We start from the raw sequence: 27,316 nt of genomic DNA, 5'->3' as shown, positions 1-27,316 counted from the left end.
CTCGCAGATGTCTGGGATGTAAAATCCTTGGTCTAGTTCTTCAGGGGATTCTGTTTCTCCAAAAGGATTTTCCTGCAAAATGAAAAAGATCCTGCATTAATTATTAATAAGATGATTCCTCTTTAAAAATGACTGCATTTTACAGCCTGACACCAACCGAAAAGCTGCGGCCTGCGTCCGGTAATGTCTCAACTTGTCGATTTCTTCGGCCAACCTTCTCAAATCATCCCCCTCCAGGGCAGGAAAAATGGGCTCCTACCAATACACACAGAGAAACACAAAATGACTCAGGGATGACAGTTATTTTAAAACATAGGGGTGTCTGCCGAATGAATAAATATTGCAATAATTATAAAAATACTGATAATAGTAATTTTTTTATATCAAACACTCACAGATTTTTCACTCAACCTGTTCATCAATTTCCTGCTGGCAGCCGCTGCGTCCACGTCACCCTGGCAACAATGGAACCGCCCACCTGTCTGGTGAGCCAGTTTCCTCAGGAACTCATTAGCTGTGCTGTATGCGCAACACCCAGCAAGGAGTCAACATCAAACACAGTGATCACATATTATGGAAGCAGCAAAATCAGAAAAACACTGCTCTTATAAAACAGCTACTCCTGTGCTATTGGCAGAAACACTCCAGAGACTGCTGAGCTTTCTGCTTAGAGCAAATATGTGACAAAAACACCACTTCACCCAAAAAATTCACAACTGCACCCTAAATTATTTGACCACTACCCACCAATGCAAAGCACTTGCGCTAGCAGGACAAAAATGGCAACCTGGAAACTGTTGGCAGTTTTTGCACAGCAGAGAGTGAGGGTTGGGACTGAACTCACTCTGCATGATTTTGCATTGTGAAAATAGTGCCTTATGTTGTGTATTTAGTGTTTTAGTTCAGCATTTTCTGTGAAATCATGTGGTCTTCATAATCCATATAACACCACACCGATGGCACTGATTGACATAGTGTGAGGGCCATGCACACTTCCCTGTGGGGCTGTAGGGCTAGGACGCAAATTTGCACAGTGCAGGAGGGGTCTGTGCATACACACATGTGTGCGTGTGCATGGGAGGGGGCAGTGTCTGACAGTACCTGTCCTTGCAGTTAAATGAGATGGTGTGGATGGTGATGTCCCTCCCTGTGGTCATCTGCTTTGCCTCCTGCAGCATCAGGCTGCAGCTGGAGTCTGGCTTCCCATCACTGAGCAGGTAGCACCCCAGTGATTCCCCGAGCCCACAGGCCACCTGGGGACACGCAAACAGAGCCGAATGTTTTCCCATTTATTATACTTTTTGAAACCAATACTTTTTGAAACCAATCTCCAGATAGGTTTTTCTAAGAAATCATTAGGCCTGTCTCAGAGTCTCCATTTCCTGTCCAAGAGACAAGAGTTGGAAAGATTGCATCCATGAATGTGTGTGTTTGTGTGTGTGTGTGTGTGTGTGTGTGTGTGTGTGTGTGTGTGTGTGTGTGTCTGTGTCTGTGTGTGTGTGTGTGTGTGTGAGCACACATATGTGGGAGAGAAAAGGAGGTAAAAGAAAAGGTTTGCAGTAAGAACTGTAAAGGTTTAAAAACAATGAGACATTCGGGAGACAAGCTGACACCTACATCACAACAGCTGGATCAGAGAACAGAGGCAGAGAGAATGAGAGCAGTGGAAAGTGGATCTATTGTTTAGATCCTCATAGCCTGACGTGGAGCGTAAATGTGACTGACACAACTGACGCACTGAACTCCTCCCACGTCCTACACTTACCAGTCATAAAGAGTCACTTACTGCTTGGCAACAAAAGTCTCATTTATGTTAATGCTAAGCCTTGTGATATAGTTATCCTCAAGCAGTTTCAATACCTCACAAAATGAATGACCTTTAATTGAATGTGGGTAACAATTAAGGGACACTAGGGGAGCTTTTATATTTTAGAGCAGGTGCAATTTAAAGCAAGTAACAAGTGAAGTGCATTCAAAATGACACCAGACGTGAAATCAAAGACAATATTTAGAAAGCTGTGGAATAGTATTCTGTGTGCAGCGTCAGATGATTCTGTCTCATTGAGGGAATCAGATGACCACTGAAAGCATTCAGTGGGGTATGTGGGTGGTGCATTGGCTCACCCGTAGGGCCTGGAGGGTGCAGGTGCCCCCGTGGGCACAGAGCTGACACGCCCACTTCACCGCGTCATGACATGCCTCTTCCGCGGGCTCAGTCAGGCCAGGGCGCCACACTCTCACCTCCCCTGAGAACGCCAGCAATGTGAACCTGCAACACACATGCACGCACACACACATCCATACAAACAACCACATACATACAGCCACACGCACATCCACACACACACATACACACAGCCACACACACCCACGCACATACATGCATTTGCATGCACACACACATACAGACAGCCATATACACACAGCCACACACCCCCATACACACCCGCACGTATGCACACACGCACACACACACACAGGCATTTAGTAAGCACTCTTATCCACAGCAACTTACAAAGTGCATCGAATAAGGCAGCATGAAAACTTGCAAAAACAGGACAACACTAACTATCTTTACTGAATGTAAATCGCGTATAAACTCACATTTAGCAAAACAAAAACAATTCTATGCTGGAAGTCACTCTGTCTGCTAAATGAATGTATTGTAAAGTAATGTAATGAATGTAATTACAGAAATGAAACAAAAAACATGGCAAGCTTTTTTGTCTTCACAGCTAGTTCACCTGCACCACAAATGTGTATCAAAAATCAGCTAAGTAACATTCAGACAAACCAAATATTGTGACCCATATCTGGTGATATGGTCTAATTAATTAGAGGTGATTTAGGCATTCAAAAATCGTCAAAAATGGACAAATAAAGTAATTTTTATAACTAAAAGCTGTGAAAAGATCTTCTTGTATCCGTAACTATATGATGCACACACACACCTCAGTCAGTGTGCCTGTGAATTTCACTTGGAAGCCTGACTCACATGAAAAGATGCAGTGTTTACCTGCTCCACTTGGCTGAAATGTGCATGTTTATGTATGCTTCCAGTAAATAAGTCTATGCACCAGCTTTCGCAGGCTGAGGGGAGAGTTCTCTCTGTCCAGTCAGAGCGGTATTTAAAATTCAGACAGGGGAATGAAGGAATGTGGAAATTAAGCAGGGCGCAGATCAGGATCGAAACGGGGGATGCAGGTCATTCTGGGTCCCACAAGAACTGATACGATAAGTAAAGTCACCTTACAGGAGACGCCATCAATGGTGTTAATTCATACATGTTAGGCCAAATATTTTCTCAGGATCATTGACTTGCATAACTGACTGAAACACAGTATAAGGTGGTGAAGTGACTCTAAGCAGTTGTCATGGAGGCACCCCAAAAGCTCCCCTTGTGAATGCAGGAGTAGCCAGAAGGAGGAAGGCACTTCACCTGATTTTGTTCCGGTGCAGCTGATCCCAGATCAGGGAGGTGAGCTCCTTCGTGACCTCAGGCAGGAAAGTGGCCATGGACCCAGAGGTGTCCAGCAGGATGCAAACATCTTGCTCCAGCACCGTCCCGAAGACACGGCGGCTGCCTGAGGGACACGCCCAACCAGCGGCCAAACAGGAACAAACAGGAAGTTACATCTGACGCAACTGACACACCCATATTGTGGTTTGCTTTAGTGTCTGTTTTATATTGGATAAAAGGAAACAGATGTAATAGGATTTATTACACAGAGGAAATGCATTTTTTTCATTTTGACAAGAGGTCAGATTTGTCCAGTTTTACATGATGGATATTTGTTTTTCTCAGGCTAGATCAATTTTATAAACCAAGGAGCCAGTCTTCTGCAGAGCAGCCAATCAGAGAACAGACCACTACATAGTTGCCGGTCAGAGAGAAGACCAGTAGCAGCCAATCACACAACAGCAGACAACCAGACAGCAGCCTATCAGGGAGAAGCCAATCAGAGAACAAACCATTGGACAGTAGACTATGAGAGGAGCATTTCAGACAAGAGCCCACCATGAAGTAGCCAATTAGAGATCAGACCACTAGATGGCACCCTATCAGAGAGGGGCCAGTCAGACAACAGTTTACCACAGAGTAGCCACTGCATCCTCTGCCTGTAGCGGTGCAGAAGTCTCTCGGTCTGGGTGAGGTATTGATCAAGCTCCCGTGGGGTCACCTGGAGGTGTTTCACTGTGCCCTGAACACAATGAGATGAATATGCACTCTCACAACCATCACGCACCACACTACTGATTCTTTCCAGATTATTTTATGCCATATGATTACATAAAATTCAGATGTATGATTTTTTCAAAGCTGCATGTATTTGACTCATCCCTCAACAGACCAATGCTAACTCTCTCTGTCTCCTACAGCACTGTTATTATATGTGTTACTTATGTGATCTATCTGTGGCAGGAATGTGGCCTAGTAGTAAGGAGAAGGGGTTGGGAGTATTAGGTTGCCAGTTGGATACCCAGGTGGGCCACTACTGTCATATGCTTGGTCCAAGTTCTTAGAATTGTCTCAGTATATATCCAGTTGTATAAATGGTTAACACGTAAAAAGTGTAAGCTACATGAGTCACTTTGGTTAAGAGTGTCTGCTCAGCTAATGTAATGTCAGGTTCCTTTATGAGGGAGCTTGGCACACATTTTGGCAGTCACTGTACGCTCAGCAGCTCATTTACAAAGCTGGGATTTTACCTTTAGAGCTCCTCACTCAAACATTATAGCACCAGCATCCCATCACCTGAGATTCATACTCATGACCCACAGCTGCAGGGCCCAACACTCCATCCACAACAGGGCTATCAAAGCCAGCATCTGAATGTATGACATTTGAAGAGACACCCTGGAGAGAGACACCCTGGAGAGAGACCCCCGACCCCCCGCAAAATTTCGCCCAGATCTTCCCCAACAGCCGTGCTCACGTTGATCTGGATACTGGGGAGGACGCTGCAGTGTTTGGTGCCAGCGGTGTTCTGCGTGGCCGATGCCACTCTCTTGCGGTGCGCACATTCGGGTCCTGAGGCCAGCCTGTCCAAATCCAGCTTCAGCGCCTTGATGCCAAACTGCTTCAGCCACTGGGAGCGCGGGGACACAGAGGGACAGCAGACAGAGACATGCGGTTAAAGGGGCTATGCAGTCTAAATGGTTCCCTGGGTTTTACATGATGCTTGCACACTGATATATATGTCAAAATATGACATCTATGGTCAATGCTGGTTTGCTGTGGTTGCTGTTGGAAAAAATCCTCCTGCTAGATTTGCCAGAAAGTTGATCCTGAAACAGAGTAACAATCTGGACCCAACTATAAACATGCAATCTGTAAGTAGCTAACTTATTATCTGTTCAGTTTCAGCTCATTGGGAAATAAATCTTCGTTTGTTAGGGTTGTGTTTGTGTTAATAAATCTGTGTTTGCTATAAAGCCTTGCTTGCTAGGTAACGAACATAACTCGGTTTAGTGCAACATCATGGTTTGCTAAGTAGCTAATGGGAAGCATTCAACAAATAAATTTTCTTGAGAAATACATTTCCACAGCATAACAGTACTGCACACAACTTGCAATACTCTCGGCATGAACAAATACAATGAGTGACTGGAGCTAGTGGCTAGCTAGTATTATAATCCTCCTCGACCTCTCTGCTGCTTTCGACACAGTCAACCACCAGACACTATTATCAAAGCTGTCTGAGATGGGCATCTCTGGAACTGCCCTCTCCTGGTTCACGTCCTACCTGACTGGTAGATCCTCCCAGATCTACTGGAAAGGCTCCACCTCTGCACCCACCCCCCTCACTACAGGAGTTCCACAGGGTTCAGTACTGGGACCCCTACTCTTCTCAATTTATATCAACTCTCTTGGCTCAGTTATCAAATCACATGGCTTCTCCTATCACTGCTATGCTGACGACATCCAACTCTTTTTCTCTTTCCCTCCCTCTACCCCCCAGGTCAACGAAAGAATCTCTGCATGCCTGGCTGACATCTCCAAATGGATGACATCCCACCACCTGAAGCTGAACCTCAGTAAAACGGAACTGCTCTTCATCCCAGCCGGCCCTTCCCCCCTGCATGACCTCTCCATCACCGTCGATGGCACCACAATACCATCCTCTCAGTCAGCAAAGAGCTTGGGCATCATCCTCGACAGTAACCTGGACTTCAAGGAGTACATTGCTCGCACGTCACGGGCCTGCTCTCAGCTGAGAACTGTCTCATTGTGGAACTGTACACATCCTGTCCCCGTACTGTCGCTATACTTGCTGTATGCACTTTCGTAAGTCGCTTTGGATAAAAGCGTCTGCTAAATAAATAAATGTAAATGTAAATGTAAATAATGGTAGGAACAGTGAAAAGAGAACGACAACTGTGCAAGAAAGAACTCCAGCTTATGTCTGGGTAGTAGCAAAAGACGTGCTATGTCATGGTAGCTGGTAGCTAGTTAGCCAACCTAGCAATGTGGGATGCATCCGAATACTCAGTATGCACTAACGTTGGTTAAGAACCTACTACCCGTCCGTTACTGTAGTACGTGCTATGAGTATGCAAGTGAGTAGTAAGGACACAACTGGGATGTACTCCGCTGCCATCTTAGCTGTCCTTTGACCCAGATGTTTACATGTTTACATGTTTTAAAAATCAGTCTGCTTTACTTAGCTGACTGTCAACCTGAGGTAAAACGAAAAGCTAATGTTACGTAACAAGCCAATTTATTTGTTAGCTTAACCAAGCTGACTGCCATCTTCTTTCTCTTTTTCCCAGGGAATTCTTCTTCGGTTATTCGGGATCCAGCTGAACTTATCCAACTTATAGGATAGCGTAGTGTAGTACGTTTGCATACTTCAAAATTTCAATGAATGCAGTAGGTCATCCGGGTACCATTCGACTACTATTAAATGCCTACTGAGTATTCGGACACACTACGGATTGTGACGTACTGCTTTTTGCATACTATATAGTATGGCAGTATGTCAGGGCTCCGCCCCCTTAAGCCGCGGTGTTTTTGTTTTCCCTGTCCTTGTGCTTTTGTTTTCCTTGTGTTCCTGCCCCGCCCTGCTCCCCGCCTGGTCCCCGCCCACCTGATTCCCTCATTGCCTGCACCTGTCTGCCTGCTCACCTGCTTCCCATCTCCTCGTTACCCCAGCCCTATATCTTCCCTGCGTGTCTCTTGTGTCTTGTTGCTAGTTCGTTTCAGTGTGTTTCACCTGTCTCGTCCCCGCGCTTTGTTTTTGTGATTTACTGCTCCATTGCCGATCCTGCCTATTTCCTGACCACGATTCCTGCCTGCCGTTTGGATGTTCGCTGCCACTCGCCTGCCTGATTCCTGACCCTGTTCTCCCTGACTCCCGACTTTGGATTTGCCCCCGGATTGCCTCTCTGTGTTTTGAACCCTGCCTGTCCCTGGATTTACAAACTGCCTGTCCCTTTCTAATAATCGCCTGGAACCGGAGCATCCCGCGGTCCACGTTTGTGTCCCGATCACCAGCGCTAACACAGTATGAGTATTCGGATGCAGCCATTGTTTCTATTTCACTTGGCTAGCTACCCTTCCTAATGTTAGCTAGCTAAACCCTTTCTTCAGTGTGAGGCTAGAGTGGTGATGTTTCTGTGTGCTTGGTATATAGTTGCCAGTTAGCTAGTGTTCATAACAACTCCTTGTGAACAAGTAACAGCATTCATAGGATGACTAATTGCAGAATAGATCAAAAATAGATGCTGCACTTCCTAATATATCCCAATCTGTTCTTTTTAGAGTAGGCCTGGGCTTTCACTAGTATTATCAGCCAATCAGGGCATTGGCTTAGGAATATGAATGATCAGATGTGCTACTCCAGTTGAAAACAGCCTGCCCATTTCTAGCATAGTGAGAACCATCAGGAAAAAAGTTGCTAAAAATATGAAATGATACCAAGGAATCATTTAAAATAACAAAGGAAATTCACTGTGTAGCTATTTTAAAGGGGGGGGTTCGCATGGAAGCCCCCAATAGCCAATTCCAGAATGAAGTTGTCATGAGTGTACAACAAAAGCGATTTTCCCATGTACCTGCTTGGTTGAGGAAAGGTCCTCTGCCTTAGGCAGAGTCACAGAAGGGACAGACCTCCGCACACTTTTCACTTTCGGATATTTCTTAAAGATGAACCCTCAATTAAAAAATATCATTAATTAATATTATTACAAGTTACAAGGTATTACTGAAAATTTACTGAAATTGAGAAGCCATTCACAAAACACTCTCTCCCTCACACAAATACACACATGTACATGCACAAACACACATTACATTACATTATTGGCATTTAGCAGATGCTCTTATCCAAAGCAACTTACATCAGTTACACTTTTTTTTTTTACAATGTTTTCCATTGCTGGATATTTACTGAGGCAATTGTGGGTTAAGTACTTTGCCCAAGGGTACAGAAGCAGTGCCCCAGTGGGGAATTGAAACGGCAACCTTCTGGGCACAAGTCCTGCTCCTTAACCACTATGCTACACTACTATCACTAAACTACACACACATATGTAGATACACAAATATACACATACACACACATACGCGCACACACACACACACACACACACACACACACACACACACTCACTCACTCGCTCTTACCGAGGTTGTTGCCTTCCTCAGTGTAAAACACAGAATGGGAGACCAAGGCCTTCCTCTGTTTGGCTCCACTAGATGCTGGCCTCCAGCCACTCATTGGCTGTGCTGAGGTGAAAGACAGGAACAACAACCATGCATTCATCATCCAGCTGTAACCGTAACAACAACCAGGCATGCATCATCCATCTGTAACTGTAACAACAATCAGGCATGCATAATCCAGCTGTAACTGTAACAGCCATGCATCCATCATCTGGCTGTAACCTTAACGACAACCATGCATTCATCATCCAGCTGTAACCGTAACAACCATGCATCCATCATCTGGCTGTAACCTTAAGGACAACAATGCATTCATCATCCAGCTGCAACCTCACCCGGCCTTACATTCTGATTCATCCCAGCTGGACTGTCAAATATACTCTGATTCATCCCAGCTGGACTGTCAAATATAATCTACTGGCTGGAAATGAGAGCCATGAAGACTATAGCCTATACTTCTGCAATTCTGTTGTCCTGGACAATGACAAAAAAGGTCTCTTATTTTATCTTATCTTATCAGCCACAGGACACCAAAGATCAAAAAGAGCAACAGTTATAAGGTCTACTCCTTTAAGAGTGCTCTTACAGCTGTTCACTGAACATCTACTGCGCAGTATTTTGCCACACAGTTATTATATGACATGCATGTATAACTTCAGGCTTACATTAATTCAGAGGTTTCTGGGCGAAGTCAATACATGGAAATCAACCCCCTAGTGACAGAATTTGGTTGGACGTGCCAAGCACACACTAGGTCAATGGCCCTTACAAGACTAATTTGTAAGTGTTTGGTTGAGTCATGAAAATCTTTCCCTGGGTTTCATTTTGTTCACTGTATCAGCCGGTGTGTCTCATATAATTATTATTTTTCATTTCAAAATAGGAAAAACATGGGAAGGCATCTGTTCCACAGTCTGTTGTATAGACCTGCTATTACCCATGTAACTATAACTATATATTACACTGCTATTACGCAAGTAAGAGTGTGACTGAGTCTGACAGCCTGGTATTTATAAGCTGAGGTGTGAAGTCTTGTGTGGCCTGATTCTCACTCCTAGCCAAAATGCAAAAATGAGAAAATTGCTATTTCTGTATCTTATACTGAACAGTTTTATTTATCCTATAATTTTTTATTTGACCCTGAAACTCCTTAATCACTTATTGATTGGTATTTGCTTGTAAGTTACAAATTACAAAAGATTTTAAAAAACATTTCATTATTTCTCATCAATATTATCACATCCATAATCCATTGACTTTACTATCTTCCTGCAGGAAAGAAGACACATATCTCTTTAAGATGGGTCATTTTTTACACAGACAGTACAGGAGCATTCAAGTGTCTGCCCTTTAACAATTGAGCTGTAAAAATGCACCACAGCAAATAAAATTCGACTGACGGAGTTTCTTACGGTGTTTGTGGAAAAAGATAGGCTCCATGATTTTCTTGGGAGTGAAAGAATATTCAAATTTCAAAAATCAAAATGCACATCCTTCACGACAAGGCCTGTCACCCTGAGAGAGGAGAACATTTCACAGCCCATCAGAGTCAGAACAGAGTGACAGATGGCCTGGTCTCAGCCCTTTGGCGCCCCCCGGAGGCCAGCCCAATCTGTGCACACTCACCTGGAGGGATAGCGGCTTTGGCACTGATTGGACGCCACATCAGGGCTCTCTGAGGTGCGCTGTCCTCCCCTTTCACCTCCTTTGCTTGCTGTGTGTGAGAGAGAAGAGACCCCCTTCAAGGCAAGAACCTCTAAAAGTGTTCCACACCGTATTTAATGAAATCCAGCCCTGTGTATTACAGCCATGTAGTCTCCAGCTCTGTGCAAATGACAGACAGTATTTTATAAGTGTGTAGTTCCGTAACAATGCTGACTAGACGAAAATTCTTCAAACAGGGTATCTGTTGAATGCATCTGCACTTTTCTAATGCAGCTATGCAGGGTTGGCCAACAAGCTGTCAGCCCTGGTAAATTTGTGACAGAAACACCTCCAGCATAGCTGACCTACAGCTGAAGTGGGTCAGTAGACACGTGGCTTATGATTCATACAAGCATTTACCAAACACTGCTGGAGCAGGAAACTGCACAGAGATGGAAAAATGGAGGAGAACCAGATAGAGGGAGAGATAGAGGGAAAGGAGTCAGACAGATGGAGAGATAAAAGAGAGATTGAGAGATAAAGGAGAGCAGTGGAGATGAAGAGATGCAGTAGGAAAGATATAGAGATAGAGGGACAGGAGTGTGAGAGATGGAGAGACACAGCAGGAGAGATGTAGAGGGAGAGGAGTGTGGTGCTCTGACCAGCCTGGCGAGTGTGAGGGCGGTGGGGCGTGGTGGAGGGAGGGTCTCTCTGTGTCTCCAGGCCTCCAGAGGCAGAGCCGGCCTCTTGCCCTCCAGCGAGGCCTCCTCACTGGACCTCTTAGAGTCTGCTCTCTGCGTCAGGGACTCCACCAGCACAGAGCACTGAACAACCAGAGACAGTGCCCCCTAGCAATTCAACAGCTCTACCAGCAATCAGAAAGTCACAGGATCACATACCATGTAGGGAATTGTTACTGGACGCTTTGAGAAAGGATCTTAACCTCATTTGCCTCAGTGCCTATATCCACCTGTATAAATGGGTGAGTCTGTGACATGAAAGCTATGCAATTCAGCCTAGACAAGGACGTCTGCAGATAACACAATCAATAATAAGTTATACACCTCCTTCCATCATCTGAATGGTCACTTTTAATAATTCAATTTCATTGTCACAGACTGTGCCTGTAACAAAAATGAGAAGCAAATGCACAGTAAACATCCAGCCTCATATAATGTTATTCCAGCATTTGAGAATTTTCCATCTTGCAAAATAGTGCCATAGTTTTTTATGCACTGCAAGTATATGCTGAAAAGCTAAAATGAAAAGCAAAACCATTTTAGGGAATCAGGACCATAAACAGACAGAGTCCTGTCGGGGGCAGAGCGTTCTGCTATCCCAGCCTTGGTCTGCTAACTCACCTTCTGCCAGTAACCAGCTGCCTTCTCCATCTCTGCCATTAAGGCCTTAATGTCATCGCTCTCTACAATACCTGCAGGGGAAAGAGACATGGGGAGGAGAGGGAGTGGGAGTAGGGATATGGGGTGGAGGGTTAGCTGATATTAACCACTGAAAAGCAGAGTCATTCCGACTTACAAATTTACAGGAAATGCGAGACATGGAGAGTACCAGAACTTAAACACAGCTTAGATGTGCTCCCACCTACACTACAGTGTACAAATTCCCCATAATTCATAATCAATGGCCCCTCATAAAGCTTTTTTATCAATGCTACGTGCTGTGCTTCCAATCACACAGTTTGCAATGTTTTCATAATTCTTACAAGACAGTCCAGGGGGAAACCTTTTTTCGAAGGGGATTTTTTCATGGATTGAAGCAGCAGTGACACAATGTGAGTGGTCATATTTTTTTGGGGGTCGTGGGGCAGGGGGTACCTGTTTCACTGAACCAGTGGAAGCGCCCCCCACTAACATGTGCCAGGTTCCTCAAGGCGTCGGCGGTCTCAGAGGGGGTGGCAAAACGGGGCGGGGGGCAGCTGGGCACCAAGGTCTGCCCCCCGCCAAACAGACAGATGTGGAGCCGCAGGTCACAGCCCCCACACCGCTCGGAGATGTACCCCGCCACTGCAGCCTGGAGGAAACAGCAGTGTGCCCCAGGAGGGTGGTCATATAACAACTCCAAACACACTCACAGAACACCCTGCCACTAAGTCTGTATCTTTGCAAAATAAAGAATATGTAACAGAAGAGTATGCAATATGGAAACAGGTTTCATACCAGTATCTGCTCTTTTATAAGAAAGATTTCCCATCATGTGCTGAATATGTGTTCCATGCAGCCTCAGTGATGCCATTCAGCCAGCAGAGGGAACCAAACAGAGTCTTGCATTTTGTCTGATACAGTAAAAAAGCTGATTACAGCTCTCACCATGTCCTGGTCAGGTATCCCACTGGTGAAGAGATAAATCCCCTGGGACTGGTCTGGTGCCCCCTGCAGGTCGGATTCGACAGCACGCCTCAGAGCTCCCAGCATGTTCCGGCTCCCCTCGCACTGCAATCCCTGCACCCACCTGGAAAACATCCCCTGACCTCTGTGACCTTTGACCTCCAAGGTCGCCCAGCCAAATCAGGAGGCTCCACAGAGAGCATTTTAAGGAACGTACAATAACCTCACCTTAAACTAGAATAAGTACAATTATGTAAATGGAGGAAGATCAATTAAAGAGGCGTTCAGCTGGTAGACCCAGTGACACAGTTCCTTCCTCCACCCATGCACAGGGCAGTTCCACCTACCGCCATATGTCCTGGAGGTTCTGGGGGCTGGCCTCCACCATCTCCTCCCTCCAGGGCTTCATATCTCCGCCAAAGCTGACCCAAAGTTCAACAACAAATAAAAACACATTTTTCTCTCAGAACAGCCTCTGCGGTTATTTTAACTTTGTCTTGATTGCTTTTTGACAAGCGCCCTATTCCATTTTACTTGTGATGTGAGGCAGAGAACAAAGAAAGAAAATATGACCCACAAAATAACATAAATGCTCAAAGCTATTATTGAAAAAAAGGTATTACTACAAATGGAGGTGCTATTGTCTGTTTAAAATGAGATGCTAACTGAATAGGATTGAGCAGTTACTGCTAAAGAATTGCTCAAAAGGTGTGCACGTTGGTCCAGATGATAAAAGCAATTTCCACATGTTTGGGCTGGACGCGAAAACAACAGCCATTCAGACTGTTCTAAAGACTTGGTTCAGTTTTAATTAAATGTCAGTTAATGCAGTATCAGACTAAAACAGGCTGAAATGAAACAACAGTCCAGCCCTGGTTGTGCGATAGGCAGATGACCAGAAGCAATCCACTAGCAGCGCTGTCCAGTAATGTCTGCCATACGGCTGTCAGGTTCCATTAGCACAGACTGCCTTGGAAGCACAGTAATAGATGCAGGCTCTTCCTCTGTGTGTGATGCTCAGAGAAACCTTGCGGTCTCTGGATCTGACAGGCGCAACGTGCTTGTGTGTCAGAACATGACATTTGGGGAAATGCATTCCATGGCCCTCTTCATGTGATGGGGTTATACATTTTTCCGATGTCTCTGTGGATGCATGTCTTAATATGACTGCATTATGACAATTCACCTCATATTCTCTCACAGAGAAAACCAAAATAGGCATAATAGTGCAAAACCCAGCAGAGGAAGCACACCAGTGTGGTCGAGTGTTCAGGGGATGGTTATTGGTGTTAAATCAGATTTGGTGTTGTACCACTTGAATTACGTGATAATTTGTGTGTTTAAGTTGGTGAGCGCATGTGTGTGCGTACTTGCAGTGTTTTTACTTACGTGTGACTGTTTGCATGTGTATGTATTTATATATGATTGTTATGAATTTGTTTATGTATGTGTGTGAGGGCTTGTGTGTCTGTCTGCATATACATGTGTGTGTGTGTGTATGTGTGCACATATATGTGTGTGAGTGTGTGCATGCATGCATTGCTTTATATGTGTGGGCACTACTATGTGTGTTTATGTGTATACTAGAGATACACCGATCCACTTTTTTTCAGTTCCGATCCGATTCCGATATCTGAATTTGGATATCTGCCGATAGCCATACTAGAGCTCTTTTTTCTTGAATATTATTATTATCATTATTATTGTTGTTGTTGTTGTTGTTGTTGGTATTATATGTAAGGTTACATGAGGTTGTAGTAAACCACACAGCACTTCTTATTAAAAGTGCAAAAAATGTACAAAAATGCATTCAATTTAAATGTATTCCAAAGCGATTTATTTGAACTGTAGTTTAACCCTTACGCATGTAACTTATTTTTTATGCTATATAGCGCACCTGTTACATTACATGGTTCGATATGTTTTCATTAACGTTATTAAGCTTCTCATAGTTTTCAGTTAGCATTTGCTATATTTTTCAATGTTAAATCGCTGTTTCCTTAAAGCTAAAATTAGCTAGAATTTTTCCAATCTAGTTTTTTAATCGCACCGGTTTTAGCATACGTGCTAAACGGCTAATCACACCGGTGTGACTGTATGCGCGAAAGGGTTAAATGCTCGAAAATCTATTCCCATGACTCTGTTGCCTTTGACTATGTTAATGTGGTCGAAATCATCACTGAAACTCATGCCAATGGATTTTCTGATTGCCAGATAGTCTGTATAAAAAAAGGTGTCAAATCTCCATATTGAACAGTCAAATCCAGTTTGCATTGCAGATTGCTGTCTTGCTTTTCTGTGTTTCGAGACTAAAATATCTCCAAACTAAGGACATGTTGAGTTGATAGCCAACTGTTAACATTACTAGCTCACTCAGTTGCAGACTAATGGTCCAGCCCTCCGCCTCTTCTGGGAGACAAAAAAAAAAGAGCGAACTACTGGATATCTTTGTAGAACTGTTTAATTACTAATTAATTAATTAATTTGTGCTACAACATTTCGGCTATGGGCTTAAAATTGCATTATTAGGCTACATATTTATAATTCATAAAAACATCAGACTATGGAATCTGGATCGGTACGTGGATCAGTAAGGTCAGTCCGATATCCAATGAGTGAATTACGTCAGTATCGGATAGGTCCCAACTCTAGTGTATATATGTATATGTGTGTGCATTGGTGTGTATATGTGTGTGTGTGTGTGTGTGTCTATTTGCGCATCTGCGTTCTCCCTACGCGATGGCATTGATGAGGTGCTTGTTGGCCAGCTGCTGCTCCAGCAGGAGTCTGAGAGACAGCTGGATGTGCAGCAGGTATGGAGCGTTCCACTGGGACAGATCCACCAGCAGCATCACCCTGCAGGGGCACAAACACACCACGTGACCCTCTATTCCTGCAGAGCTCTCCCACTCGCTCCCTCAAAGCCTGACCAAGATCAACGGTGCACTGTCTGCACCTAAGTAGCCTCATCTCAGGTAGGATAAAAGTTTACAGCACATTGAGGTAGGGACACTGCCTGCAGAGGGTACCGGCTTAAAATTCTTGTACAGAAGTGGTACAGATTCTTGCCTCTGCTCGCACACCACCCCCCAGATCTGGCGGCTTCCACTGTTCAGCCACGCAACCCTCTTCTCCAGCACCTGCACCGCTCGGACCAGCCGCTTCTGCAGAGAGAGAGAGACAGAACATGAGGGAGAGACAGAGCGAGGGAGGCATAGAGAGATATCATAAGGAAATATGAGGGGATATGAGAAATGTGAAACAAGCAATAGGGACCACATACATGCTTTAGAGGGGTGGAGGCCAGGGGCAACCAATAACTAAGATACAGGAAGGATGCAGAACTCTTAAGATTGATCATGGTTTTTGACTGCGCATTGTAATTGCAAAGCTCAACAAATTAAGTTTGATTCCCCCATGAGCCACCAACTCCTTTTTACTTAAGTGCAGTAGGAATACCTTCGTGGACCTCCAATCAAATCATTTTAATGAGACACAATCAAGTACAACCTGCAAGCATAACTGAGGATAATTACTGTAGTTTAAAGGTACGCCCTGCACCTCCCTGCTGCATGATGGAGGCAGCAGAGAGGAAGGGTGGACAACAGGGTTGTCTTCGCACACCTGGTAACAGCAAAGCAGGGGAAGGTCCACGTGCACGTTCTTCACTGTCCCATCATGCCACTCAAACTGCACCATCGCTTTCTGAGGACACAAAGAGGGAGTGAGGGAGCGTGGGAGAGGGGATGGAGAGATGAGAGATGGAGGTAGAGGAGGTGGAGGGATGGAGGGAGAGGAGAAGGAGATGGAGCAAGAGGAGTAGGAGAGACGAGGGAGAGGAGAAGGAGATGAGAGATGGAGGGAGAGGGGATGGAGATATGGAGGTATAAAAGAAAGGCAGCCATTGTAGAGAGGGAGGGGATAACAAAGAAGGGAACAGCTGTTAATATCAGGCACAACCAGTTGTGCTCGTAATACAACAAGACCCCAACAATGGCCTGTTAAAATGCACCCCACATCCTGACTGACTGAAAACACTATAATGTCTCATGAGCTTGAGGCACATCCTCTATGGACAGCCACTCCCCAGAGCGACCAAAAACTGGATTTTGGTCTGGCATGGAAAGGTTACCATGGTCACCCCACTGAAGGTTGTCGGGACAGTACCTCATGAACTGTGGAGCTAACAGTCTTGCGCAGAATGGGCACAAACTCTTTGAGCAGAGAGTAGGCATTGGGGGCCAGCACCTGGTACAGCCCTAGGCCCTGAGCTGGTGGAATAGACAGTGAGACAGACCACGCCTATCAGGTTGGCTGTAGCCAATCAGGTTTGTGCAGTACAAGCTTTTCAGTGAGCACGTCATGTGTTACCTTTGAGCCCATGGCTCTTTAGCCAATCTGCTGAGGTGGAGGGCAGGAAGCCAGGATTCTGAATGCAGAGCGGGACATCATGATTGGCTGCTTTGGGAAGGAGGTGGGACAGAGGCAAGGTGTTCTGCAAATCAGCAGAAATCTGTGGGGAGAAGCACAATGGTTCAACAGGGTTTAAAGACCAGGAAACCAAAAAGACCTACTATGAAGCCTGAAAAGCAACATTTTAAGAAGCCTGACATATGAGATCTGTCTGAAATTCTATACATTAGGTTCATGGGTTCCGTGCTTTGAAGAAACCATATCTAGAAATTAAGTACAAAAACAATCAACACAAAACAAACTAGATTTGTGAAAAATAGAATTTTTTTGTTTAATTTAAAATTTCTACTTCTATTTAGTATTTCACATCAGCAGTGAAATTAAACGACCTCCAGAGGGGAAGCCAGTACCTGTTGTACTACAGTCACCAGCATGTCTTGCACCTGGCCCTGCTGCATGTCCCGTATGCCCCTCAGCACCTCTCCAGCCATTTTCACCTCCCTCCACATGAGGTCCAGGTCAGTGCTGTCCACCACACCCTGCCTCACAGAGAGAGGTGGGAGGGAGGAGAAAGAGAGAGGGGGAGGGGGACAGAGAAGAGGGAGGAGGATTTGGGGGGGGGGGGGGGGGGGGGGGAGAGAACCTTTTGAGTTTTAACCCCATTCTTTTGGAACATCATATCTTAATGCATCAGATAACACTCCATAGCAGAGGAGACAGAGACAGAGGGAGAAGAGGGAATATAATGAAAATTTAAGGACTTCACAATGTGGTCATCATGTAAAGGTTCAATGGTGAGAAGAGAAGCTACCTGTCCGTTGTCTGGAAAGAGATGAAAACGACCTCCGGTGACCTCTGCTAGTCTTTTTACCACTCCCTGCGATTGGGAGGAATAACACACAAATGACACATTACAGTCCCGCCTTTTTGCCCACTAACCCCCTCCCCATGACTCTAACACCCAGTCAAGGTCCACCATTTACTCACAATGGTCACATGACTGCTACTGCCATAGGCCACAGCCAACACAGACAGCTCCCTTCCCAGAGTGCACTGCTCCACGAAATTAAAGAAAGCATCTGAGGTCTGATCAGGACTGAAAAAAAGACATTGTAAAAAATAACCTTGTAAAAAATGTAAAAATGTAAAATAACATTGGCAAAAAACAAAAATAATCAGAATGCTCCATAAAATTGCAACTTGAACATTTTACCACCTGTTTGGAAGGGTGGAGGACAGCTTTAACTGTGATATATAAGTGCTCCCTAACAGATACCCCTGCGGGAAGGCATGCATAGTTTACACAACAGTCATTTCTACAGCTGCCTATTTGCTGAAGATGTTCAAGGTGAGTGTCTTTTTCAAGGGTTCAACAAATGTGCTCTCTTTAGAAATTGAAACTGAGGACCTCTGGCTACAAGGCTAGCTTCTTAAAGATTGCTCCACACTGCCAATCCTGGATCAGTATGAGTTAGGGTGACCCATCATCAGTTCATGCAGAGATACATAGTTTGGGGTTTACCTGGAGCCCAGGATAATGAGGAGTGAGTCGAGCTCCCTGCAGGCTAGAGCCCTCTTCAGGGCCCCTAGGAGATTGCACCTGCCTCCCGGGCAGAGCTGCTGCACCCACTGGCACATCTCCCTCAGCCTGAAGCACATTTCAGAAAGGACAACCTTCATCCCTCTGTCCTCCTATGTCTGTATTCCAGGAGGAGGTCTTAAACACACCCCATACGGTTATATCAAGTAAGGGATAATGTACAGCGAACCAGTCATTATTGAGAAATAAATCCCGACAGGGTGATGCAGGACCCCGACGTGAAGCAGACTCTGCTTATTACACGGCTACTTACTAAAGAAATCAATAATTTGACGCAAAATATTCATTTAAAATGATTTTATTGATTTAAAAATCAATAAAATTTATCATCAAATTTTATAAATCAATTTATTGATTTAAAAAAACAGTCAGTTGGATTCTACGGTTGGAACTGTGTCCATAGCAACGTAAACTCTGTAGCCTTCTTAAGATTAGCCTACTTAGCGATATAATTCACGTTAAACTTAACATTTCCATTGATGGTGAAGTGAGACAAGGTAAATAGGACTTCTTTGGGAATATTGATGTTGACGTTTCTGTCCTCATTCATCTCTACATTTCCTTCTTGCCGGGGCTTTGTAGTTGACACACATTTTATGAACCAACCCTTATTATCTGGCCACTAGACTACCTAAATAGTTTGTCCACACGCACTTGATTTAAAATGACACGGCTCATAGCTTCACCATCCAAGGACTGTGGTTTTTAGCTAGTGTTACCATGCAAAGCTTCTCAGCATCCTGGACCGCAACAAAGTAACGTTACCAGTCACTAACATATCACGAACTCAACAGTGGCTTCTTAGCCAGCTAACTACACCAGTAGGCCGGATGCAGTCAATGCAGTCACGACTACCACTTCTCCTAAACCATGGTTGCATTAGCAAAAGTAAACCATTACTCTGCGTTTCTACACTAACAAATCCATTCAGTTCTCTATTTAGCAACCTGCACAGACCTAGCAAGCTATCTAACTGATAAAATTCTAGGTCATGATTTCTAGTACTTTATCAATCTAAAACGATGTTACACCAAGCTAACTAACTAAAATCAAACCTTACCTGGCTATCTAGCTAGCTTTTCGTCTGGCTACAAAAGAATTGACATTTCGGTCTCCCTGCGATCCCATTTCACAACCAAGTTATGCTAGGAATAGATATTCATTTGGATAGCCTATTGCTAATTAGCTAGCTTGTTACCCATCAAGCAAGTTTGTTCACTGGCTACAAATTCTAGTTTACCAAGAGGGCATTAATGGCATGCTAAAAATGACCAAGATAAATAGATACTATCACTTGTTAAACTTTTTTACCGGACTTCTTTCTGCGGATTGATATGATTGGATGTGGTCCTCCAGAGTCTATGATCAGAACTGCGTCCATAGCAACAGTCTGTTATTCATAGCAGTGGTCTGCTATTCAGAAATAACAGACCATAGAATGCCATAACTGACAAATCAGAATCACTCTCTGACAGTGAATCTTTCAAAATTCAAAACATCTTCAACATTCATTTTGACTTCAGAAATGGCTCTTTGACATCTGACCTCTGAACTCCTTCCGGAAGGTGTGGCTCTCACCTGCAGCTGTTTGCATCCCTGGGGCCGTTCCACTGTGCGCTGACCTCCGTGCCAAAGGACATGGGGTACAGCTGCTTCCTGGACCCGAGCTGCTCATCGATAAGACGCTGAAAGGAAGAGAATAGACTTTATGCTGTACAACACACGACACAAACTTTACACTGCTACACACAAGACAGTTTACACCGAGTATAAACCTTTATACTTTAGACACACAACACACAATATGAAACCTTTGTATTTACAATCCATCATTCAATATGCAAACATTATACAGCCACACAGAACACACAACAACACACAATACACAAACTTCACACTCCTTTACACTACAGCTACTACTTTACACACAACACGCAAAATGTACACTGCTAGGAACAACACAAAAATACTGCTATAAACCACAAATATTACACTACTACCTGCAACACATACACACTGTGTGCTGCTACACATAACACAACCTTTATGCTTGTACAGCAGCACTTCCTATGGTCTACAGGCACACCGCAGCTGAAGCCTCCTGAGTTGCGTATCGGGATCTTCTTACCAGGAGGTTCCCTTGGAGCTCCAGCAGTCTCCCCAGCTCGCAGGTCGCATCAGCCACATCCACCAGGACGCCCACCCTGGACCCCCTCACCAACCCGAAAACCTGAGGGGCATGGTGGGACACTGTGAGGCAGGCCTACGGCAGAGCGCAGAGCTGAAGACGTGGTTCTGCGAAGTCGAACGGAGACATTAAAACTCACCTTCAGGCTTCCTTCTGTGAGCCACTTTATCCTCGCGCGGTACAGCTCAATCACACTGGGAAGGCAGCAGAATCCACTGGAGTTACAGGCTAATCCTGATCATGTTTCTTTAGGTGTTGCCTAAAACGTGACAGCTACACCACCACGGGAAGCCATTTTGGATCTTAATTACTACATTGATGGCTCAATGTAAAGAAACAGAGGGGACTACCTGTGTCCCCAGCTCTGATACTCAACTGACGGGGCCAAGAACAGTTGCATGCTAAACGATGCACTTAGCCATTATTACATCATAGTAATTAACATGCTTTAAAGCCAATGAAACTGCAACAACAAGCACCTGATCTTATAAAGCACAACAACTGTCTTCATTATTGTGTGATATACATTCTATGATCACTGAAATCTATTTCTTTCACAGAACTGTAACCTCTTCTCTGAGGGTAAGTTCCAGTGGTCACACCAGTTCACACCAAGGTAACATGTTTGTGAGCCTTTATTATGACATCAGCTGAGAGGGCAGTACTCACTGGAGAAGGCGGGCCTTAAACTCACTGACTACTCCAGCACTTATCTCCAGTCTCCTTCTTGGATTGCCTTCTTCGTCGGTCCTACCATTCATACAGGAGGAGGCAATCAAATCACTAGGGAAGAGTGAGCAGTGGAGACATACCATTCACAGCCCCATGATGCACTGGGACACAGGCCACTGCACCCACCTGCCTGTCTGTGCCCAATCAGCTCACTAGAATCCTACTACCTACTGCCTGAGACATACAAAAATATTTCCACTCTGAGACAAAGTGCTCTTAAAAATAAATACTATCTCTCTCAGTAAGACTGCTGATTTTACTGAGGCCTGCATTTGATGTACCCTCAAAGCATTTTGTTCTTACCCCACAATAACAAATTGATTCACTTACATGAGGGTGCAAGTGCCGTGGGAGAGGAGGTGTGAGAGTGAGAGCCCTGAGCTCTCAACACTGTGGTCCTCCAGCCACTCGGCAGTGCTCTTCCTCCTGTCCCCAGCTCCACCTCTGAGCCCCTGCACCCGCTACACATCCACAGCCCAAATGAACACTAATTTAGGACCATCACACAACCCACATGCTTCATAACTCTTTGACCAATCCTAAAGCAAGAAAAGAAAATGGATTTTTACTACCCATTTAAGTAATTTGGCAAAATTAGTACTGTTTTCTCCAAGGCTAATGGATAACGCATTATGTAACTTTTTCTTTTTTCTTCTGCTTCTTGCAATGATGTCCAACACTGGTCTTAGAGATCCACCACCCAGTACATTTCTCACACACATCCTGTCTAGCAAGGAAATTTAAGGATGGAGAACACACATGGTACTAATATTTTCACATATTTTTGCCTCACCCTTGCTTCCTGACCACGTGTAAAGTTTGCCCTCATAACAGTTTATGCGGGGGAGGTCACTGTAAATAACAAGACACGGTGGTAGGTCCCCAAAGAAGGCTGCAGGGAGTTAACACCATGGTCTTTCCTACCAAGCCACCGTGGTAAGATTGACAAAGCAAAGACATTCTATTTACTGACAAATTGGCACACTCCTTCCTGTTTCTGTTAGAGACCATTCTTTTGAATAATTAGTAATTACAAAGATTCTGGGCGTATCAATTATGATTGCGACATTCTTAAATGGACATTCTCAAGCATATAAGCGCAATAAAATTCTTAAGCTTGTGACTGAAGGGCATTAGTTTTGACGCGAAAACAGAGTGAGAGATTTTAAAAGGAAATAGTGTCTTTACGCGCGGTCTCACCAGCAGGTCATGCGTGTGATTGACATGTGTGACCAGCAGCCCGTCGTCCGCTTCACAGAAGACCTCCCTCCAGAATGGCTCGCTTTGATTCGTTTCAGCGCTGCAGCCCAGAACACAGTTTACAGACCAGGCACTTGCGATAACTCAGCTGAGTCCAGCTGTCGTTCTAAAGCTCAGCCAAACAGTGCATCACAAAGTGAATACCTTCAAATGTGTACACAAATCAGCCATTACAACTGATATGGTTACGTGTAATGTATTTGTACTTGGATAGATACTGCATTGCACGCGTTGATTAATAACGTTGAACTTAACATAGAACGAACCCGTGCATCGTAAACAAATGTCACATTCACCAGAGTAATAAGGATCAAATTTTCTTCGAAGACCTTTAGTGGAACCTCAGATATATGAACTCAGCCCAGAATGCAAGTCTTTTTCAGAAACAATGATAAATGCCGGTTTTGCTAAACAGGAGGTGTAGACCTTGATGATATGGATGTGAATTAGAACATAACTTCGTGGTCATTTTGCGCGTTTTCCAATCACGATTTACACCCGGAATGTGGAATTCAAACTTACACATACGGCGCGCTGAGCAGTTTTCTGTCCAAATCTTCGGCCATCCCCTGACTGCTCTGTGAGAACGGAGGGGAAAAAAGAGTGAACAATATTTTGTGACGTTTTGATTCTTCACCTGAATGACGTTCTTTCCCCAGCCCCATTATAAAGTACCTGAGAACCTTGGTGTCCGGACTTGCAATGAGAACGGGGAGGGGGATCCTCAGCTGGAAAAAATATACATGACATTGAAACCATATGCCCGTAATTTTTGGCGCTAATGGTATTTTTTATTTTGTCGCCAGTCACTGTGTATCTTTTCTGTCTATGCTGTTACAGTAATGCGCGACATCCCATAAAATCAATTCATTCGCTAGGCTACTTGGTGCATAATGGTTGGGAATTTGGTAACGTAAATACGATGAACGTTTACACAAGCAAAGTGATTGCTATCGTTGCTATGAAAGAGTAAAATGACATGTAAAATAACAAAGCTTCTATGTAACATTTTTCATAAAAGAGAGGAAGCTAGCTTGACAGCTACTTTACACGATACACACGCATAACCACCTTAGTTTATCTTAGGCTACTAGATAGTAGCTACCATTACGTACCTCGCTCCGAATAATTCAGGTCCTCTCCATCACGTTTACATTTCATCTCATTTTATCAGTATATAAGTTTTAAACGCGTGTAAACCTGTAAAGTCAAGCAGACGAAACTATCGGTTTCTCCTCCTCAGTGTTTTTTGTCACCAAGGCAACGCATACACGTTCAGAGACAGGGGCTTATGGCAACACAGAAATAAAATATCTCTTTTTTGGTTACAGAGATTGGTTACTGTGTGTAATAATGAGCATCTCTAACTAAATGGCTTTTTAGATGGCGCACAGTGGATACCGGGGTAAATTTACATTAATCTGCTGCCGTTCCAGCCATGTAGCCTACTTCCGTACATTGTTTGCCTGAGAGAGGCAGACCTGACGTACACGGGGTAAACGGTAAACCATTCTATTGTAGTATGCAATGCTAACACTGCTAACGCTAACTGCTGTCTGTATAAGTGTGGTGGTATGTAATCATAGTAATATTTTATTTCCAAATTTTTACGAAAGTAATCTGCCATGTGCCAGTAAACCACCACAAGAAAACAGACGTAAACGGCTGGATATGTCTTTCGCAAAGTAACAGTGGAATTCCATAAAATAATTTATAACAAGTAGCAATATTCCTGCAATAAAATGTTCTTTTTAAACCATTCTCTTTAAACTATCCCCGTTTACTTATTATTACTGAGGAGGTAAACTAAACTGCTTTGCATAAATACATACAACACAAACGTTGATTCAGGTCCTCATCTTGAGATGCATTACCAATTCATACTTATAAACTGTAAACTAATGTTTCCAAAGCAAAGTGTGTGTGTGTGTTGTGTGTGTGTGTGTGTGTGTGTGTCTATTTCAGAGGACATATGACTTAAAAGGTTAAAGACACAGAGTAGGGAATTTCCTGCTTCAAATGTACATATGACAGCCTGAAGTAATCCCAAGAATTTAGTAGTTTCTACTTAATTCCCCACTGTTGTGATGAAATCTTGTTGGATGCTGTGAAAAATGCCTGTGGAGGTTAGTGAATACATACTAAACTCAGTCACAAGTGTGAAAATAAAGGAAACACCAACATAAGGTGTCTTAACATGGCATTGGGCTACCATGAATCACCAGAAGAGCTTCAGCGTCTCAGGCACCAATCCATAAGTGTTCAATTGGGTTGAGATCTCGTGACTGAGATGGCCATGGCATATGGTTTACATCATTGTCATCAAACCATTCAGTGATCGCTCTTGCCCTGTGGATGGGGGCATTGTCAGCCTGGAAGAGACCACTCCCATCATGATAGAAATGCTTAACCATGGGATGATGGTGCTCAGAATGGCTTTGTATTTACTGGTGTACACCCTGCCCTTCAAGGTGTTTAGTGGACCTAAACCATGCCAGGATAATGCACCCCACCCCATAACAAAGCTGCCAGGACCCTTCACCATGAGAAATAAGCCAAGAAATTGAACATAATTTGATACCCTCCCCAGCTGGTGTCCTTGAGATTTGTTCAATAAGGACAGACGTCATTGTTTGAGTCAGCGCTTTGATGCAACAGCAACGCAGTGACCTCGGGTGACCTGACTGAGGGCTCTGTGGTGTACCTGCGCTGTATACCCACGCAGGAATCAGGTGCATTGGTTAGCCTTTGCAGCTCCACCAAATTCAGCCACTTGTTACATTAAAATGGCTGTATATGCTGGTTGGATTAAATGTCCATTTATTTCAGGGAAAAAGCACAGAGAAGAATGATTTTGCATGTGCTGTTTACCAAGGAATGATGTTGGGTGGGATTATTGATCACAGGAAATTAATTTAAGGACTGTCTGTTACCTTAACCTTTGCTTTGTTTAGATAATACCCCCTTCTCCAGACAGCTTTTAATGGGGAGACTCAACACTGCAGTGCAAGGGCTGTAGGACTATATGGTGCTTTATGTAGGTAGCAATGAATTACAAGTTCTCATATCATCTGTGCACTTGCTGCTCATTGTTGTAAATATCCCATGGGACATGTCTGGGCCAATCATTGATGAGTGGCTGTCATGTAACAAAAGAAAGGGAAGAGAGCTTTTAGTGTGCACGAATGTGCTTTAGAGTGCATGTAAAACCAAGCAAAAAATACATATAAAAGTTAAAAACGTGTTTTTCCCCAGGCAAGATCTGGATGCATGACCTCATCCCCACTTCCACAGCTGCTTCTTAACTCCTGGTCACAGCTACATGGATTTCAAAGCACATTCAGCTTGCATCAAACCTTAAACAAATAGCTACATTGTAGCCAGGCTATCATGTAGTTAATTTTTTTTATCTAAAACCATATAAGTGAAGTTATGTGAGAATTCCAGTTCAGAAAAAAAGTCAAATAGAGGAAGTTGTTTTTTTGGTCTTTTTTTTTTTTAAGATCCATGACAAGGACGTATTTTAGTGTTTCTAAACCGAGGTCCTGGAGGACTGCCTAGTATGCCAGTATACTTTAACCCTTCAAGCAACTGAGCTAAATTGAGTGAGCAGATCAGTTGCGCGCTGAACTCAGTTTAAAACAAAAACTCGGCTGAGTTTAAGGCTGACGGCCTCTGGACAGAAGAGAGGAGAGACAAGCTGACCTTAATCTATTATGTGGCAAGTATTCTTGGCTCACAGTTACAAATATGGGTTATTGACAATGTGTTTCTTTCAAAAATAAGGTAAAGTGTAAATGCTTTTGCATGTGGCTTATTTGCTTTAAGGGTTCCACAGGTATATGTATTATGGACAGGTATTCATAGATTAATAACCATGATTTGTTTAAGGACAACTGAACAAATACTTGACCTTAACTGACCCAGTTGCACCAAACTGGATACTAAAATGTTGTGAAACCATTTTATTAATGGCACAAACCCACTTCCAGCAGTTCATTAGTTTTTTTTTTTTTCAGTAAGCATCCTTCCAGATCTTTACTGGGAGAGATCAAATTGAACACTGGTCTGGAGAGGGGGGATGGTGGGATTAACCTAAAAACGACTGCTGAACAGACAGAGCTCAATGGTGGTAAAATGCTGTTTATATCAGCAAGCAGCACACAGAACCCCTTTACCAGCAAGATGGCATGACCTGGCGTGGCAGAGCCAGGAAGCACCATTTCTTCACTGGGTGTACCTCCGCTGTAGGACTGGGGACCTGGGACAAGCTGCTGCTGAGGGGAGTGGTGAAACAGTGATCCTTGCCTGCTGAACGTCGCCAGGAAACCAGGGAGAGCGGTGTAACCAAGGAGGCCAGAGAATATTGTGAATAATAACACTTGCATGGAGACCAAATTAATATGGATAGTGAGATACCACAAACTGAGACCCTGTCAGTGGAAAAATGTAATACTGTTCTAAGA

The 27,316-nt window shown here is 44.0% G+C and overlaps 1 protein-coding gene across 1 annotated transcript; it reads right to left on the bottom strand.

Moving 5' to 3' along the window:
• Window positions 1–24,082, bottom strand: vwa3a (von Willebrand factor A domain containing 3A). Its single transcript, XM_036552137.1, has 34 exons — window positions 23,966–24,082; window positions 23,526–23,578; window positions 23,373–23,428; window positions 22,791–22,890; window positions 21,921–22,051; window positions 21,528–21,641; window positions 20,998–21,052; window positions 20,799–20,900; window positions 20,249–20,355; window positions 18,593–18,718; window positions 18,058–18,166; window positions 17,882–17,947; window positions 17,481–17,609; window positions 17,029–17,170; window positions 16,825–16,928; window positions 16,282–16,362; window positions 15,727–15,821; window positions 15,394–15,513; window positions 13,005–13,079; window positions 12,640–12,781; window positions 12,148–12,343; window positions 11,674–11,744; window positions 10,975–11,136; window positions 10,295–10,382; window positions 8,630–8,731; window positions 8,059–8,156; window positions 4,938–5,090; window positions 4,094–4,202; window positions 3,440–3,584; window positions 2,125–2,269; window positions 1,102–1,253; window positions 396–519; window positions 158–255; window positions 1–72 (listed from the first exon to the last, which is right to left on the bottom strand). Exons 1-34 carry the CDS (start codon window positions 24,009–24,011, stop codon window positions 33–35), a joined length of 3,636 nt encoding a protein of 1,211 aa, XP_036408030.1. The 5' UTR covers window positions 24,012–24,082; the 3' UTR covers window positions 1–32.
• Window positions 24,083–27,316: the final 3,234 nt, after the last annotated feature.

Source organism: Megalops cyprinoides, chromosome 19 (genome assembly GCF_013368585.1).
Source record: "Megalops cyprinoides isolate fMegCyp1 chromosome 19, fMegCyp1.pri, whole genome shotgun sequence".
NCBI lineage: Eukaryota > Metazoa > Chordata > Actinopteri > Elopiformes > Megalopidae > Megalops > Megalops cyprinoides.
The sequence above is the reverse complement of the archived record's forward strand: the minus strand, read 5'-3'. Positions and strand labels throughout refer to the sequence as shown.

Coding starts and splice junctions, on each gene's coding strand:
- vwa3a (XM_036552137.1), bottom strand. CDS start 24,011: ATGAAATGTAAACGTGATGGAGAGGACCTGAATTATTCGGAGCGAG. Junction 22,052..22,790: donor ATCACACGCATGACCTGCTG/GTGAGACCGCGC, acceptor GTGGATGTGTAG/CGGGTGCAGGGGCTCAGAGG. Junction 21,053..21,527: donor TTTAAGGCCCGCCTTCTCCA/GTGAGTACTGCC, acceptor CTGCCTTCCCAG/TGTGATTGAGCTGTACCGCG.